The 16,944-nt window shown below is 41.5% G+C and overlaps 1 protein-coding gene across 2 annotated transcripts in view; it reads right to left on the bottom strand.

Annotated features, from left to right (window-relative positions):
• GLB1 (galactosidase beta 1) overlaps positions 1–16,944 on the bottom strand; it is an 82,076-nt gene that overhangs the window by 58,119 nt on the left and 7,013 nt on the right. For both annotated transcript variants that reach the window (XM_033131944.1, XM_033131945.1), the window contains exons 2-5: positions 4,279–4,448; positions 2,122–2,272; positions 1,502–1,562; positions 298–392 (exon numbers count right to left, since the gene is read on the bottom strand). In XM_033131944.1, the coding sequence (XP_032987835.1) occupies positions 298–392; positions 1,502–1,562; positions 2,122–2,272; positions 4,279–4,448 (477 nt within the window). The remainder of the gene's footprint in view (positions 1–297; positions 393–1,501; positions 1,563–2,121; positions 2,273–4,278; positions 4,449–16,944) is intronic.

Below are 16,944 nucleotides of genomic sequence, written 5' to 3'. Positions count from 1 at the left end.
TCTGTTGGCTGGGTGACCTTGGCCAAGTCACTTAACCTCTTTGAAATTCATTAAAAAAAGACAGCGGTTGGAATAATTGAATGGCATTTGTAGAGCACCCAGTGCAGAATTTGGCACACAGCAGGCATTCAAAAAATGGTAATACTTCCTCAAAAAGCAATTAAAGTAAGAGCACCACCTGTGGCATTGCCTCTTTGAGAAGCAGACTTATGAAGCTCAAGTCTGCATCACTCCTACATATAATGTGGATGGACGGAAGCCTCCCCGCCATCGGCCCAGGCTCATCTCCATGGTTACCTGCACTGTTATAATCGGCCCTCCATTCTGATAGAGGAGACGTTTCATCTTGGGCAGAATGACTCCCAACCACTTGTCCACAACTGCAAGGTAATCTGCAAAACAAGACAGGTTTAACACCATCACACACCTCTTAGCCCCAACAGACACAACACAGCCTTATTACCCTAGTGCTGGCAGCGCAAATGGAAAATACTGGATTCGACAATTACCTTCGGAAATGGGGTAGCTACATGCACTAAAAGTCGGATAAAAGTTGTCTTGCAAGGAGTTGTCTCCTCAGCTGAGCTCTCAGTGGATAAGGATCAGTATGCCTGGCATCTGTCCCTGCCACTAGGACACAAAGCCCGGAGCACCCTGCCACTGTTTGTTGAATGAAGAAAAGAGTGACTGAATGGTGGGTGTGTCCTCCTCTTTTCAGAGTAGGGTTTTTATCTTTTTAAAATGAAGTTCTAATAAATTATATATTTACATTCTTGAGTGGGGATAATAGAGCATATGCTTTATAAAGCTGCTCTACGATTAAATGTGGAAACACTAATAATATACTAAGAGTGTAAAATATGAGGTAATACACTAAGAAGGAAATGCGTACAGAGCATAACGTACTAGCCTTCTACATAGGAAACTTAATCAATGATAGCTGCCCTTAGGACCATCTTCATCACCGCCCTTACCAAAGGAAACGGACGTCTTCAGAATATAGAAATGCAGTTAAATGGCACTTTCTGACCAATCATGGTTTACAGCTAAAATAATTTCCAGTAGTTTAAAAAGACAAGAAAAAAACTTATCATTTACATTTCACTCTGTAAAAATAGATCAAGGAAGAGAAGGCAGTGGAGCCACTGAGCAACCCATTCCAGAAACTATATTTTTATTTTAATTAACTAGATGCTATCAAATAAGATATATAGGAGGAGAAAGCATTAAAGTCAGCTGGTCAACCACAAACCGGGACCAATGCCAATTCAAAGAGTTAACCAGTTTACCAGCAAGATCTAGTCAAGTGGTTCAAGAAAGCCTAACTTCCTACACATTCAATGTCTGGTGTTCTGCAATGGACGATGACTAACTCTCAGATTGTCACTAAACTTCCAGAAGTGTTTGCACAGAAGTACCCCAATCTTCAGAACACCTGACCCTTTTGACATAAATTGTCTATGCTTTCATAAATTCTCTCACGACATCTGTAACAACTTACCTGGGTCAGAAGAACGGAGAACAATACTTTCATTCTGTAATAGCCAAGCAGGTAATCCTCCCTAGGATAGGGGAAAAAAAGAAAGAAAGAAAAAAAAAAGGAAGCCATTATAAGGCCCATTTCATGAAAGGCACTCAGGAAAGATAGAAATCACCATTAGCAGTGAGGGAAGAAAAGTTTCATGGAGAAGGAGTGTTTGAGTTGCGATTTCTGATTTGGAAACTTTCAGGGAAATTAGAAATGGTAACATATTAAAAATAAGGTCACTCTGTATGAACGCAATGGTTTAAGAACCAAAGCCTTTTATGTAGATTGTTCCACTTAATTTCACAGTTACCCCAGCAGGTAGACAGAGCCCACACCACTAACTGCTTTTCACAGACAAGGAAAATGAGTTACGTGAGCGACACCAAGAGGAGGGCCCTTACCTCTGACCCTTACCTCTGCCTAGGCAATTCCGAAGAGAAAAGATACCTGTGCTGGCTACAAGCACAGGCTCCGTGTTCTCTGGAATCAGGGACTTCCTTAAACGGCTTTCAGTCACTTTCCCCCAGATCCCTGCCTGCCTGTCTGCCCGTCGCGCACAGCAGGCAGGCAGAGCCAAGTCTAGCCACACTCACCATCTCCCACTCCGCACAGATGTAGGGTCCGGGCCTCAGGATGACCAGCAAGCTCAGCTCATGTGCTAGCTGAATAAAATGCTCCACATCATGGTCCTCAGAAAACTGGTACTGTCCTGGCTGGGGCTCGTGAAAGTTCCAGGGCACGTATCTGCCAAGACACACACAGCCCCTTCCTGGAAAGAGCTCAAACATCCAGATGTTCTACATGAATTTCTGAACTGTCTGCAGAACTGTAAACCTGCAGGACATACAGGTCTCTCCCTTAGGCAGCCCCTATGGGAAAGAGGCCTTGTTTTGAGTTTTCACAGCAGCTACCCAAGAGAACCGAACTTGGAGGGGGACACACTTAAGTTCATGACTCACAAAGAATGTCCATTCCTATTTAATGCCTGACTTCAAAAAGGATACTGAAGTACATGAACATGAATTAATACTATGTAAAAATTATAGATGTCCATATAAGGCTCAGGAAGAATGAAAATATCCGTGCTAAAGTAATAAGAGGTATATAGTCATACGCGCACACCACTTAACCACAGGGATGTGTGCTGAGAAATGCATTGTTAAGCAGTTTCATCACTGTGCGAACATCACAGAGTGCACTTACACAAACCTAGATGGTCTACCTTACTACACACCTGGGCTAAAGGGTATAGCCAGCCTATTGCTCCTAGGCTACCAGCCTGTACAGCATGTTACTGTAGAAAACAGGTCATTCAACCAAGCACGAGAGAAAACAATGTGATCAAGAGACATGGTAAACAGGAGATGGATGAGGCAGGCTACTGTCGGGGTAACACGGCATACTTTTTCTTTTTATAATTAGTAGAAAGAGTACACTCTAAAATAACAAATAAAAGTACAGTAGAGTAAAACGTTAACCAATAACATATTATCACTATCAAGCACTGTGTACTATACATAACAGTATGTGCTACATTTCTATATGACTGGCAGCGCAGTAGGTCTGTTTACACCAGATCACCCCAAACACATGAGTCATGTGATGCACTATGACATGATGACGGCTATGATGTCACTAGGCGATAGAAATGTCACAGTTCCATTATAATCTTAGGGGACCACCATCATACATGCTGTCTGTCATTGATCGAAATGTCATTACGCAGTGCATGACTGCCCTGATTTTTGGAAAAGTACTTTTTAATAAAAATGGAAAACAACCTTCAACCCCCGTGTCCTCCTGATAGGAGACTTTGTTAGAAGACAACATGCAGGAAGTAAAATGACAAAAGGTCCAACCAACACCCCAGGCTGCCTACAGCACGGAATATAAATTTAGGTATGAAGCCACCCACTGCCATCACAAAGGTCTGACAATCCCTGGCTCATGTCCTTTTTCCACAACCTCATGGTTTCAGGGTTCCCTGGAACAGATAGTCTTGGTCCCCTAGAATGTAGGGTTGAAACTACAGACAGGTGCCCATGGCCTTAGGACCAGAATTACAAGTGGGGTTCTCCCTAACTATCTGTCCCAGGAATCTGTCTCTGGGTTTTCTCACCCTTTATCTTTGCTAAGTTAGTACCAATTCACATCAGCAGCGCAAAAACCAGAGTGGCCAGCCACCCCAATCCTCCCCCATTAGTCACCTTGCAACAGCAAAAGAGATGACGAGAGATAAGTATGGGGGGAATTCTATAACCCCAGGCTACAGAATAACCCCAGCAGAACCACGAAGACAGACTGGGTTTCAGGAATCTATCCAAAAAGGCATATTCCCCTAAGAGCTGAGAGAAGTTTTGACTACCCGCAGGTACCCTTATCTTCAAATCCTGGCTTGTCCTCTGGCCAAAATTATGTGCTTGGGCAAATTTTAGTAATATCTTGAGAAAATGGAATCATTCATGTAAAGTGCCCTGCACATGGTAAATGTTCAATCATTGTTGCTTTCCTTTGTCTTTTTAATCTGATATTCATTTTATGATTTCTGGTGACAAAGTTCAAGATTGGGAGAAGTGATTCATTATCTGAAGAAGGGCCGGTGGAGCTCATGACAAACCCCTCCCAGAAAGCTAGACAACGCTATGTCCCATTTTGAGCAATGAAATAGGTGCACTGAGAAACGCAACTGAACCCTCTCTCCAGGTGTGGGTATCTAGGCTGAGGTGAGAGCCGAGTGCCCACCTACTTACATCTGGATGGCATTGAGGCCAGCCATCTTCATCTTCAGTAGCCGGTCCTTCCAGTAGAAGCGGGGTACACGGAAGTAGTGAATGCTGCCTGAGATGTAGCGGAATGGCCGGCCATCCTTAAGGAAGCGGTTGTGTTTGTAGTCAATCTCGAATGTCCTCTGGGAGGCATTCTACAGAGCAAGGATGAGACCACATGAGAACTTCCACCTTCCGCATTTCAGAAGTAGACATTTTGACAGTGGCAAGTGAATCCCTATTTAATTCGTGAAATATGCTGATGGAGTTAGGGCTATAGAGCAAACCACTGCTACGCCACTTTCGCTGTACGCACTCAGGTAACAGACATCATCAAGGAGGACCCATGTGCAGGATTCCATAGACTTACCTTCCAGAGGCCAGCACGGATTAACAATCAGTGGCTGAGATGTAGAAGTTATATTCCCAAAGAGAAAACCCTGCTGGAGGTGACTCTTCTGTTGGTATAGCAAAGCCCAGTGTGCTGGGAATACAACACACACACCCTTCCTTTCCCTCCCTCCCTGTGGCTGTAACTTGCCGGATGTGCCTCAACAGTAATGTCAGGGGGTTGAAAGCAACAGATTAGAAGTCCAAGGCCCTGAAGCCTCGTCCTAGGTGTTGCTCTAAATTCCAGTGATCTGGCAAAGTTCCTCTCTACTGCATCTTTTTATCCATAAATATGCAGGATGTGAGACGAGATGAATCTAAGGCAATATTTTTCAAATTGTGGGCTGCAACCCAATTTGTGAGTCATGAACTCAATTTGGGTGATGATGGGCACCTTTTGTTAATGAAAGAGGATAGAAAATATCAGAGTGCATTGCACATAGTAGACAAGTTATTGTTTTATGAAACTCCTATAATGTATACATATATAGAACCGCATTTGTATGTATGTCTCTACGGAATTGCAATGTAAGACGTATTTCTAGCAGTCAAATCAAATTTCGAGAAACATTGCTTCAGGAGCTAAAATGCTAGGATTTGAAAGGAAAGGCCTCCAAGCAGAGACCAACTGTTAGGCAGAGGGAAACACTGCCCTCTGGTGGATGGACAAAGGCAGCAACAGGCCACCCCTGCTAACAGGACTACTAGGGCTACAAGAAACCATTTCATTGTTGGTAAGATTCCTTGTATATCTTCAGGCTTTCAAAGGTCACAATTGAACTTTTTTTAAAAACTGTTTTCACAACAGCATCACAGTCGGTGAGAGCTTTTTTTTTTTTTTCTTTTGGAGGCGGGTAGGGAAGGTGTGCCCTTGAAGCCATATCTGGAAGCAACTGTGAAAGCATGCGTCCTAGATCATACACGGCCTGAAGTCCAACCAGGGCATCAAAGCACTGTAACTAAAAGTCAAAACACTCCAAGTGGATTGTTTCGCAGCAAATGGAAAGCTTTACTGTATGTGAATTATACCTCAATAAAGCTACCCCAAAATAAATAAATAATCATAAAAAGACAAGAGTGTCATTTTAATATCAATTTATTCTTCCAATAAACAGAGCTTTAATTTCCATTCAAAGGCAAGATACTCCTAAAGAAACTCACAAGTTACAAAAACTATTTTTAGGGTGGCCGGATGGCTCAGTCAGTTAGAGTGCGAGCTTTTAACCACAGGTTGCCAGTTCAATTCCCCCATGGGATGGTGGGCGGCGCCCCCTGCAACTAAAGATTGAAAACAGCAACTGGACTTGGAGCTGAACTGTGCCCTCCACAACTAGATTGAAAGACAACTACTTGGAAGTAATGGGCCCTGGAGAAACACACTGTCCCCCAATATTCCCCAATAAAATTAAAAACACAAAAAAATATTTTTATACCAGGTGCCCCAATTTTGAAAATATTTTCACAGCATGTATATGACGAAGTGTCAAATAAGGGTTTCCCACAGTTCTGTGAGATCAAAGGCATCCCATGAGTTAGGGACAGTCTTTGCACAGGTATAAAGGCAAGGACTGTTTAAAATCCACTTGTCTGGGGTAGGGGTTCGGAGGAGGCAGAGAAGAGGTTTGCGAGAAATGATGTTGGCAGATGATGGAATCTGGCCTGCATCCCACACAGCAGAGCACCATCTCTGCATTCAAACAACCTCAAAATCCAGCCCAAACATCTCCCTACCATCCATTTATAAATATTACCAAGCACGTCTATGTGCTGAATAAGCACAGACCACACAGATATGGCTACAGCCCGCATGAAGCTTTCATCTAACACGGAAGAAACCCAAGAGTTAACAGAGTGAGGCCTAGATGATAAAGTAAAGATAAGACCATCTCGTTGTGCACCTTAAACTTACATGATGTTATCCATCAATTATATCTCAGTAAAGCCGGGGATAAGAAAGGACTAGAGCAGAATGCTACAGCAGTAATAAATGACACGTAACCCAGGCATGGCAGAGTGTGGGCGAGGGCAAATTTCCCAGAGGAAGGAGCACCCCAAACTGTGGTTCTTAACCTAGGCCCCACGTCAGAATCACCTGCACAAGCTTTTTAAAATAGCAAAGTCAGACCTCACCCTCCAGACATCCAGATTTTAATGGATCTTGGGTGGAGCCCAGGCACTGGTATTTCTCAAAACCGCCCAGATGTTGTAATGTGCATCAGGGTTGAGAACTGTTGGCCTAAATGAAGCGCTAGGAGGAGGAAGAATTAGCCAAGGGGAGAGGTGACACAGGCCGAGAAAACTGTGTGTGTGAGAAGTGGTGGGGAGAGGACAGGCCACAGGGAGGGAGCCACAGGCTTCTATACAGATAAAGCATGACGGCTGCTGAAACAGAGACGGACAGGGGCCAGATTGAATGAGCCCTGAAGTCCATGGTCAGTGGACTCGGCTTTATGCCAAGAGCTATGGAGAGCAACTTAAACAGAAGAATGATAGAATCAAACATGTGTTTTTAAGTATTTTGGACTTTGGCTTTTGCCTGAAGGGGCAAAAAAGGAAGAAGAGACATGGACAGGGAGGTGGGCAGTAGAGGTAGAACCCACAGGACCACAGGGTTGTTAGATGTAGGACACAAGGGCTAACCTGTAGAGGTTCCGCTGGCCCCACCTAGAAAATTTTGAGCATCCTTTTTAAAAAGAGAGAGAGACATATCAAGAGGGAAAAAAAAAAGCTACATGGATATTAACACCTATGAGTTCTTAATGAGACACGGGGGGAAAAATCACTGGTCACCTTTTGCTAGCGTACCAATTTATTATGCTGAAAAATGATAAATAAAGGGAAAGAAACAAGCAGTTTACTTCCTTGTCACATAAAAACTGTACTTCAGGGTAACCAAAAAGTTGACAATGGAAAATTCTTCACAGGATTCCACCTAATAAATGCAGGTGGAGTGACAGAATCTGAAAAACACCCTTTTCTAACACTTGGTGAAGCATTGGATTAAAGATATAATCATCAGTGGATGCTAAAACCATGATCGGCAAAGTTGATGGACATTTTATATAGAAGGGATCAGGCAGATGCTATGTGATCCCTCTGCTCAATGTGGACCTCGTAAAAATGGACCAAGCAGACATTCTGTCTCTTCACAGGAAGTGCACAGCTCCACCTGGAAGCAGTGTTCATTATTGAACCTGATTCTAATGATTTGAACCTGATCTAATGATTCTTCCCACAGGAAGCAGTACGTCAAATCCAAAATGGGGGACATTCTGAACGTCCAAGGACAGAGATGCTCTAACACATTGATGGTATTAAAATAAAATCAAACAAAAGAAAATAAAAGACTATGGTTAGAAAATGAAAGAGCGCTTAAAAGTCGTAACGACCTACTGGTTTGGATCCTGATTCTAACAAACTGTAAACAAAACAATGTCGAGACAGGAAAAACCTGAACACAGATTGGGCATTAGATATAATTACAAGAATTACTGTTAATTCTGTTGGGTATAACAATAGCATGGTGATTATATAAAAGAACAAAAAAATGTTTCTCATCAGTTAGAGATGTATACAGAAATATTTTGGGGGTGGTTACTACGTCTGAGATTACTATAGACCAAAAAGAAAAAGAGCAAATAAGAAAAGTAGAGGGAACGCAGAGCAAAATCAACCATTGTTGAAGCTGCGTGATGAATACATGGGTACTCTCTTTCTCTCCGCATTTTTGAAATTTCCCATAATGTTTTTTAAACATGCATTTATCCTTTGCACAGAATTTTTTCCATGGATGTACTTATAAATGTACTTTTTTCTTTTTTACTGAAACACTGTGCAAACCAAATTGCCCTTTAAAATAAAGGCTTTTTCTTGGTTACGAGAGAAACAAAAACATATGTTCATGAAAAGACATAAAATGTTCATCACAGCTTTATTCATAATAGTCCAAAATTGGAAACAGCCAAATGTATACCAACAGGAGAATGATTAAATAAAGTGTGGTACATTTATATGATGGAATACTGCTCAGCAATAAAAAAGAATACTGACACTTGCAATAACATAGCTAAATTTCAAAAATACTATGCTGAGTGAGAAAAGCCTTACATAAAATGGGGTCAGGCTGTATGAACCCATTTATATGAGGTTCTAGAGCAGGTAAATCTATTCTATGGTGGGGAAGAAATCAGAATAGTTGTTGCCTCTAGGAGAGTGGGGGCAGCTTCGCTTGAAGGAACACGACCGAATTTTCTCGGGTAATGGATAAAGGTTTTGGATTATACAGGTATATGCATTTGTCAAAACTTACCAAATGGTACACTTAAGATTTGTGTATTTCATTGTATGTAAGTTTACCTTTAACAGAAAAAGCTATAAATAAATATTGATCTCTAGTTAATGATTGTCGTGCAGGGTGTTAGGCGGGGTCTCTGGTCCCACTCCCCACATAAGAACGCAGGACATGGTGAGGCCAAAAAGGAACACCCACGGAGCCACAGGTAGGGGAGTCATACCACTATACTCTCACTGGCAGCTGGGTTGGAGACACAGGAACCAGGAGCAACACAATTCTCAACCCTCACTGTGCCACTTGCAGGCTCAGCCACCATCTTCTTGCTAGCTCCCCCTTTTGGTGCTAGCGTAGCCACGGCAGTTATATTCATGGCCAATGGCTCACTGGTTACAGCTGATGGCCATTTGATTACAGTCGATGGCCATTTAGTACCTGACCCAGCACCTTTCTATGTGAGGCCGAGAGCCTGGAATCTGCTTTTTGGGGCTCTGTCCCCACAATGACATACATTCTGAAGTATTTTGGGGGAAATGCACTGATGGCTGCAACTTACTTTGCAATGCAACCACAAAATAAGATGGATTGACACATAGATGGAGGGATGGATTGATATGTTAATGGTAGAAACCACCTCTGGATGGTGAGTATACAATTCTTTCAATTCTCTGGATGTCTGAAAGTTTTTCCTAGTAACATGTTAAGACAAAAAAGTGGACTGATGAGTAAATTATGGTTTCTATGGTATGCAAATTATATATGCATGGATGTACCTACACATATATGATAAAATATTTTGTAACTCCTGAGAGTAATGAAGTACTCTATTCTTGCCATTGTGGAAAGACCTCTGATACACACAGAGTTAAAAGAGAAAGCAGAGAAGTGTTTTAAAAACATACCGATGTTCGTTGCAGCTCTTATGGTCAGTCTTACATGAGCTCAGGATATTCCATGCAGACAGTTTCTGAACTCAAACTCACAGCTCAAGTCTTCATGCCTCCTGTACCAAAGTCATGGGCCCCTGCTCTCCCAGGAGCCCAGGAGTACTGGGGAGTCCATGCTCCTGCGTGTGTGTGTGTGTGTGTGTGTGTGTGTGTGTGTGTGTGTGGCGGGGAGTGGGAGGGGAGGATGTTAACTACATTCTCCTCTATCAGGGAGACAATTCTGGAGACACTTTGTGTATGTTTCAGGAGATGTTGACAGAATCGTGGCCCTGTTACCCAGAGCAGAGCTACAATCCAGATCCTTATATAGGCTTTTGCGTCTTTCCACCTGCCCCTCGTTTCTGCGCTCTTGGATCACTTCTCAGACCACCGGCACTTGAGCCCTTGTTTCCTGTTTTAATTCTAGACGAACCCAGATGAGGACGCTTGGTATCAGGATTGGCCTACTCAGGATGAGTCTGCGCCTGGATTTCTCATATGTCAAACAGCCATAAGAACCTTGCAGCTACTGTAGTGCTAAGTGGGTGGTGACTCTCCATGGTATGCAATACAAATACTAAGGCCCTCACCTGTGCTGGCCTGGGAGGCGGTATAGGCAGAAGGGGAGGAGCTGGCATCTGTATTAGCTCTACCCTTGGAATGGGGAGTATGTGTGTGGGGGGGGGGTACTGGTAATTGTAAGGACTGTGAGATTGGTTGACTTTTGTTAACAGATTTAGAAGCTTTGAAGAAAGAGACTGTTTGACAAACTCATGTAAGCCGTCCACTCAAAGCATTTTGTGAAGGCCAGAGGCTTCCATGGAAATGCTTAGAGACATACATTTCCTGCCAGAAACGTTAAGGCTCAGGACTCAATCGTGGGAGAACACTGGGAGTGCATCTTGAGGGGACAGAATATAAAGCTGGATAAAGAGAAGTTTATTGCCATGGTGCACTCTTCCAGGACTTGTGAGTTAGCATCTTGGTAAAGGCACCTTAATCCAGTCCCTGTGCTGTTGGGATGGCTCCCTGGAACCTGGACATGACACAGGCCTACAGGAAATACTGGATATGCCAGGATTCAGTTGGCATCCTGAGGAAGGTGTGAGATGGCTCACACAGGTGGGAATGTAAAAATGGCAACTGGACAACCCACCATCTGTTTATATTTCCTAGGATACTCCCTTCAGCGAGCAATGTACTAGTGGGGAAGGGCCCTGGCATCTCTGAGAAGCCCAGTGAGTGCTGTCGTCTGTAGACAAAGGATGGCAGACAATGCTGCTGTGGCCCTGGGCTCCCTAGTGTCATCGGGGATGAGATTCTGGCATAACCAGAGAGGGATTGCTTAACCATCAGGAGCAGGTGGGTATAATGACCACAATGACCAGCAAGGCCCAAGTGGCAACCAGGGTATGTTATGAGACAAGTGACCAGTAGTGATCTTAGGCAATGGCTCATTAACCGTACATTCCTAGAGGGTGAGATGGTTGGGCAACCAGCGAGGGTTGCCCAGGAAAAAACAAATCAAGAGCTCATGAGCCAAAGGCTCATGTCAGCCACTGCAATGGGAAATTGACTCCTTCTTCCAGTTCCCAGCTCTGTTAGAGGCAGTTCTCTAACAGTCAACTGATTGAAGAGGTTGGATGGATCCCCTTGAGGGAGGGCCCCGTGATGCCACCCCAAGGACTGTACACACAATAAACATACCCCTAATCCTTCCCCAATGGAACTTAGGGTACCTATGTCCTAAGGAAAGTGGCGCCCCCAGATCTTCTGAGGATTGCTAGAAACAGTTTGAGCTGATACTAATACCAGAGTACCTGAAATGCCATCACTCCCCCTTATCGCTCTTTGGGAAGCCATGAGAAAAAGGGAGCCCTGGCCCAAGTCCTTCTCACAGTGGGTCCAACAAGTCAGAGGACTCACCATGGGGTTATTTCACTGGTCCTGAGTGCAAATAGAGAGTTTTACCTAACAACCCGCAGAACCCTCACGGTGGATAGGAGCCATTATGGAGGGAAGGGCCAAGTGGGAAGTTCTGGAACTGTCCGGTCCCCACCTCCAGCCAAGATAAATCTGAAGCAAGACCACAATTCCTCCTGAAATTGCAGATATCGGTGTCCTTCCACAGAGACTCACAGGACATCCCTATCATATCCCCATTGAAATGACCTGTGAGCGCCAGTGAAAAACAGACAGATGGGGGAGGATGACGGTGGCCGCCTACTGTTTTAAACTGGTAGCAGCCTCAGTAGCAGCTGCCACGTGAGTAGGGGCTTAGTACTAGAATGGGTCAACACAACCATTGGCATCTGGTTTGTGGCTAAGTTCTGATCTTTTCAAAACTATCAACAAGAAGGATCAAAAGCTGTTTCTAAGTGGGCAGGACAGCAGTACACATTCTCTCTCTTGCCCCAGGGCTCTGGCTAACTGCCCTGCTCTCTCCCATGAAAGACCCTATGTATGTATGTAATCAGGACATTCTTGTATGTATGTATGTATGTATGTATGTATGTATGTATGTATCTATCTATCTATAGTGATACTATAAACATTTATTTATTTATTTTTATTACATTTATTGGGGTGACCTGCCCTTCTGGTCTGATATATAAATGACACCATGTTATTTGGACCTGCGGAGCAGTGACAAGTTTCTGAAACTGAGCTTACAAAAGCAGCCCAGAGGGGATCAACATGGACAGCCACAGAAGCAGCATCACCTAAGAGAGCTTCTAATTGGTCACTGTCATGGCCAAGGTTAACAGGACAAATCCACTTCACAGCTCCAAAATGACCCCTCCTAACATTTAAGGTTATGAGAGGATCCAGCCTAAAGGAGCCAGCTTCTTTCGTATCTCTGAGTTGTGGCACCACTGACAGAAGGCGATCAAGAAATATGGGAAGAAGGGAAGAGGAAAGGCTGCCTTCGGAGTTGACTCCTCCAAAATGTAAACAATGCAAAAATTGACCTGTGTGCAAATTCCATCCTTTCTAAATTAATTGGCACTGGGACAGAATGCTGAAGAGCCACAGTTTTATTTCACACTTGCAGGGGTGTGGTAGCATCGGTATTAATAACACATGAGGTCACAGAAAACATATAAAATAAAATCAGTTCCAAGCAAGGCCAAGTTCACGCCTTCCTAAGGCCTCCATGTACATAATGCATATATCACTGGAGAAAAAACAAAACAGCAGCATAAAACAAAATACCCTCGGACCAAATACACATCAGGGATCTAATACTGTCCAATATAACATTTTAAAAATTATTTAGATTATTTCAGTGGCAGAAAAGCATTAAAAATATTAGAAACATTAAATATAACACTGATATTTACATCACTAGATAATACGAACATTCCCCAAGTTTCGTAATCCTCAGGAATAACAATTATTATATTTGCATTACTTGTGCACATTCCTCAACTAGAATAAAGAAATGAAAGGAGCTCAGTGGTATCACAGGTTATGGGTCATGCTGATTATGTGAAGACAGGTCAAGTCCCTCAGTATAACTCTGGTAAGCACCTATTGAATGGCTCTCCATCCCCAGCACCCTACATACCCTTCCAACTCACTTGACCCAAGAGCCTGGAGAATGCCTGATGTGAGCTGTTCAGCTCCAAGGTGGCAGCGACCCAAGCCTCCTAGGGTGCTAGTACTGTAGGGTTGAGGGGACAGGGATTAAGGGAAGGTGAGAAGATAGGGGTGGAAGGGTGTTTACACACCATGGGCTTCCCAGACCTCTCAGTTCACAGAACAAAGAGAAAGAGGAGTATTTCAGGTGACTATAAAACAAACTTGGATTATGCCAGATCCAAGAGCCTTTCAAACATCAAATGTTATGGAAGCACCATTACATCAGACAGGCTGGAAAAGCAAAACCACCACAGGGAATGGTGAGAATCAATATGGATCTGGAGGAAATCGTGGATGATGCTTATGCATTCTATTTTTATTAATTTTGTTTATTTATGCCTGTCTTGTTCCCCAAAGATTTTTGTTCAGCCTCCCAAAAGACTATGAATAAAGAATGTAAATTACAATGGAAGAGGAGGGAAAATGGCAGAATGGAGGAGAAATGAGCCCAGTTTGGCACCAGTTCTCAATCCTCAGGACTCACAGACATTTATAGATTTAATTTTGCCGCTTCATCTCAGAGAAAAGGTTAAGTGCATAGTTTTTCTTTTTAAATAAATTTTAAAACTATAAAATAATTCTTAAAAGTTAAAAACATACCTAACTTCTCACACAGGAAAGAATCACTTCCAATGCATCTGAAATAGTATTTAGCCTAAGGATAAAAATCCATCTTAAACTGCATTCAGGTAAAACAAACAAACATGCATCCAGTAGATTTCATCTTAGCAATATTTTATTACTGTTATTTTGAATCCATAATATATGTAGTAGGATAGAAAAAACAAGTGATTACATTGGGTTGTTAGGAACCAAAAATGTCAGTGTAAAAGAGAAACAAAAAGGAAGTGAAGTAAAAATCCTGTAATCAGGGATACAAGGGAAACCTCTGTACCTTCCACTAAATTTTGCTGTGAACATAAAACTGCTCTAAAAAATAAACTTTATTTTTTAAAAAGCCTGTAATCTTCCATTTGAATTGGAAATACTACTTAAGATTTTTTTCTGTTTCTAAAAAAAAAAAACACATTTATTTTGCAGCAATATCCACCGAAACAGCTTAGAATTGACACTGGCCAGTAGCAATTAGCTCCTCTAACACTTAAATTATGTTCCCACTAAAAAGAGCATGGCTCCTTCAAGAAAAGACTTAATCTAAGTCTGGAACAGAATATGTACAAAACTAACCTGAAACTATCAAAAACTATTAGGGTCACAACAAAATGACATAAGAGCCAATTTGAAAGGGCTCCAACTGGCAAAGATGGGGTATTTTAAGTACCAAACGATTTATCACTTCAACTGATTGAAAAACATCAGATATATAAATATAGCCAAATTCATAATACTCCCTCCCATCCCAAAGAAAAGCTTATTGGTCATCCTTGGATATTGTTGGGGCAGCATCTCATTATTGTGAAATTTGATGAATAAAGAAGAATTTAGCATCTGTCTTGCCTTTGCCATAGACTTATTCAGAGTAACTACACATTTGATGATGAGAAGACATGACGAAATTAAAAATCACCATTTTCAGGGCTAAAGGCAGGATTATATTTCTGAGTGCATAAAAATTCCTTCAGGATGCAGAAATGAGGTGAAAGAAGTTTCCATTGTCTCTTGAATATACCAAAGCCAGATAAGACATAACAACAAAAGTGCAGACCAATACTGATGCTGATGCAAAACAATCCTCAACAAAATACCAGCAAACTAAATTCAACAACACATTAAAACACATCCACATGCGGAAGAATAAAGTTGGATCCTTACATTACATCATATAAAAAAATTAACTCTAAATGGATCAAAGACCTATACATAAGACCCAAAATTCATAAAATTCTTAGAAGAAAACATAAGAGGAAATCTTCATGATATTGAACTTGGAAATGATTTCTTGGATAGGACACCAAAAGCACTGACAATAAAGGCAAAAACAGACAAATGGAACATCCTTAAAAACTTGTGCCCACCAAGGGACACAATCAATAGAGTGAAAAGTCAATTTATGGAATGGGAATATTTGCAAATCATATATCTGATAAGAGGTTAATATTCAGTAGCTAAAACTCCTACAACAACAAAAAAATCAAATAACATGATTTAAAAATGGGCAAAAGACTTAAAATAGACATTTCTCCAAAGATGATATACAAATGACCAACAAGCATATGAAAAGATGTTCAACATCACTAATCATCACAGAAACGCAAATCAAAACCAAACTAAGTTATCACTAATAAAAAACAAATGATAAGTTCTGGTGAGAATGGAGAGAAATTGGAATCCTTGTGCAGTGTTGGTGGGACTATAAAATGGTGCAATTGCTCTGGAAAACAGTATAGAGGCTCCTCAAAAAATGAAAAACAGAACTACGATGTAATGCAGCAATCCCACTTCTGGGTATGTAACTAAAAGAACAGAAAACGGGGTCTTGAAGAGATTTTTGCACTCCCATGTTCATAGCAGCATTATTCACAATAGACGAAAAAAAAAGGTGGAAGTAACCCAAATGCCCACTGATGGATGAATGGATAAAGAAAATATGACATGTACATACAATGAACTATTATTCAGGTTTAAAAAAGAAGTCTTATCACATGCTGCAACAGAATACATTTATGCTAAGTGAAATAAGCCATCACAAAAACAACAAATAATATATGATTCCACTTATATGAGGTACCCATAGTAGTCAAATTCATAGAAACAAAAGCAAAGTAAATGGCAGTTACGAGGGGCTGAGGTAGGGGAAAGAGGAGTTATTGTTTAGTGGGTATAGAGTTTCAGATTTTCAGGATAAGCTCTGGATATCCGTTTCACAACAGTGTGGATATACTTAACGCCCCTAAACTGCACACTTAAAAATCATTAAGATAATAAATTTTATGCTGTTTTTTCAACCACAGTAAAAAAAAAAAAAAAAAAAGACAATTGAGATAATTAGGAAAAACTCAACTCTAACTCTTTAGACAGTTAACTGTATTTGAATCCTGTTACTCACCTGTAACAGATACAGCTACTGAACCCTCAGACAGTGGAAAAGACATTTTTATTGAGAGGTAGAAGACCTGAGTTCCAGTCCCAAATCTCCTAATTATTAGATGAGATTAAAGAATCACTGTTAATTTCACTGAATATAACAACAAATTCACACTGAAGTGTTTTTTGGTGAAATTATATTTTCTAAGATTTGCCTTTATGAAAAGACCAAAAAAGAAAAAAGAGTGTGGGGCAGGGATAGAGGAGAAAAAACAGCAGAATAGTCACAGTTGTTTAAACTGGGTGGTGAGTACGTGGGGATTCAATACACTGTTCTTTCTACTTCGTGAATATTTTTAAATTTTCACAATAAAAAGTTTAAAACAAAATAAACAAAATAAGGGGGGGAAGATG

This window comes from Rhinolophus ferrumequinum, chromosome 17 (genome assembly GCF_004115265.2).
Source record: "Rhinolophus ferrumequinum isolate MPI-CBG mRhiFer1 chromosome 17, mRhiFer1_v1.p, whole genome shotgun sequence".
In the NCBI taxonomy this organism is placed as follows: domain Eukaryota; kingdom Metazoa; phylum Chordata; class Mammalia; order Chiroptera; family Rhinolophidae; genus Rhinolophus; species Rhinolophus ferrumequinum.
This window is presented reverse-complemented; position numbering and strand designations above follow the sequence as displayed.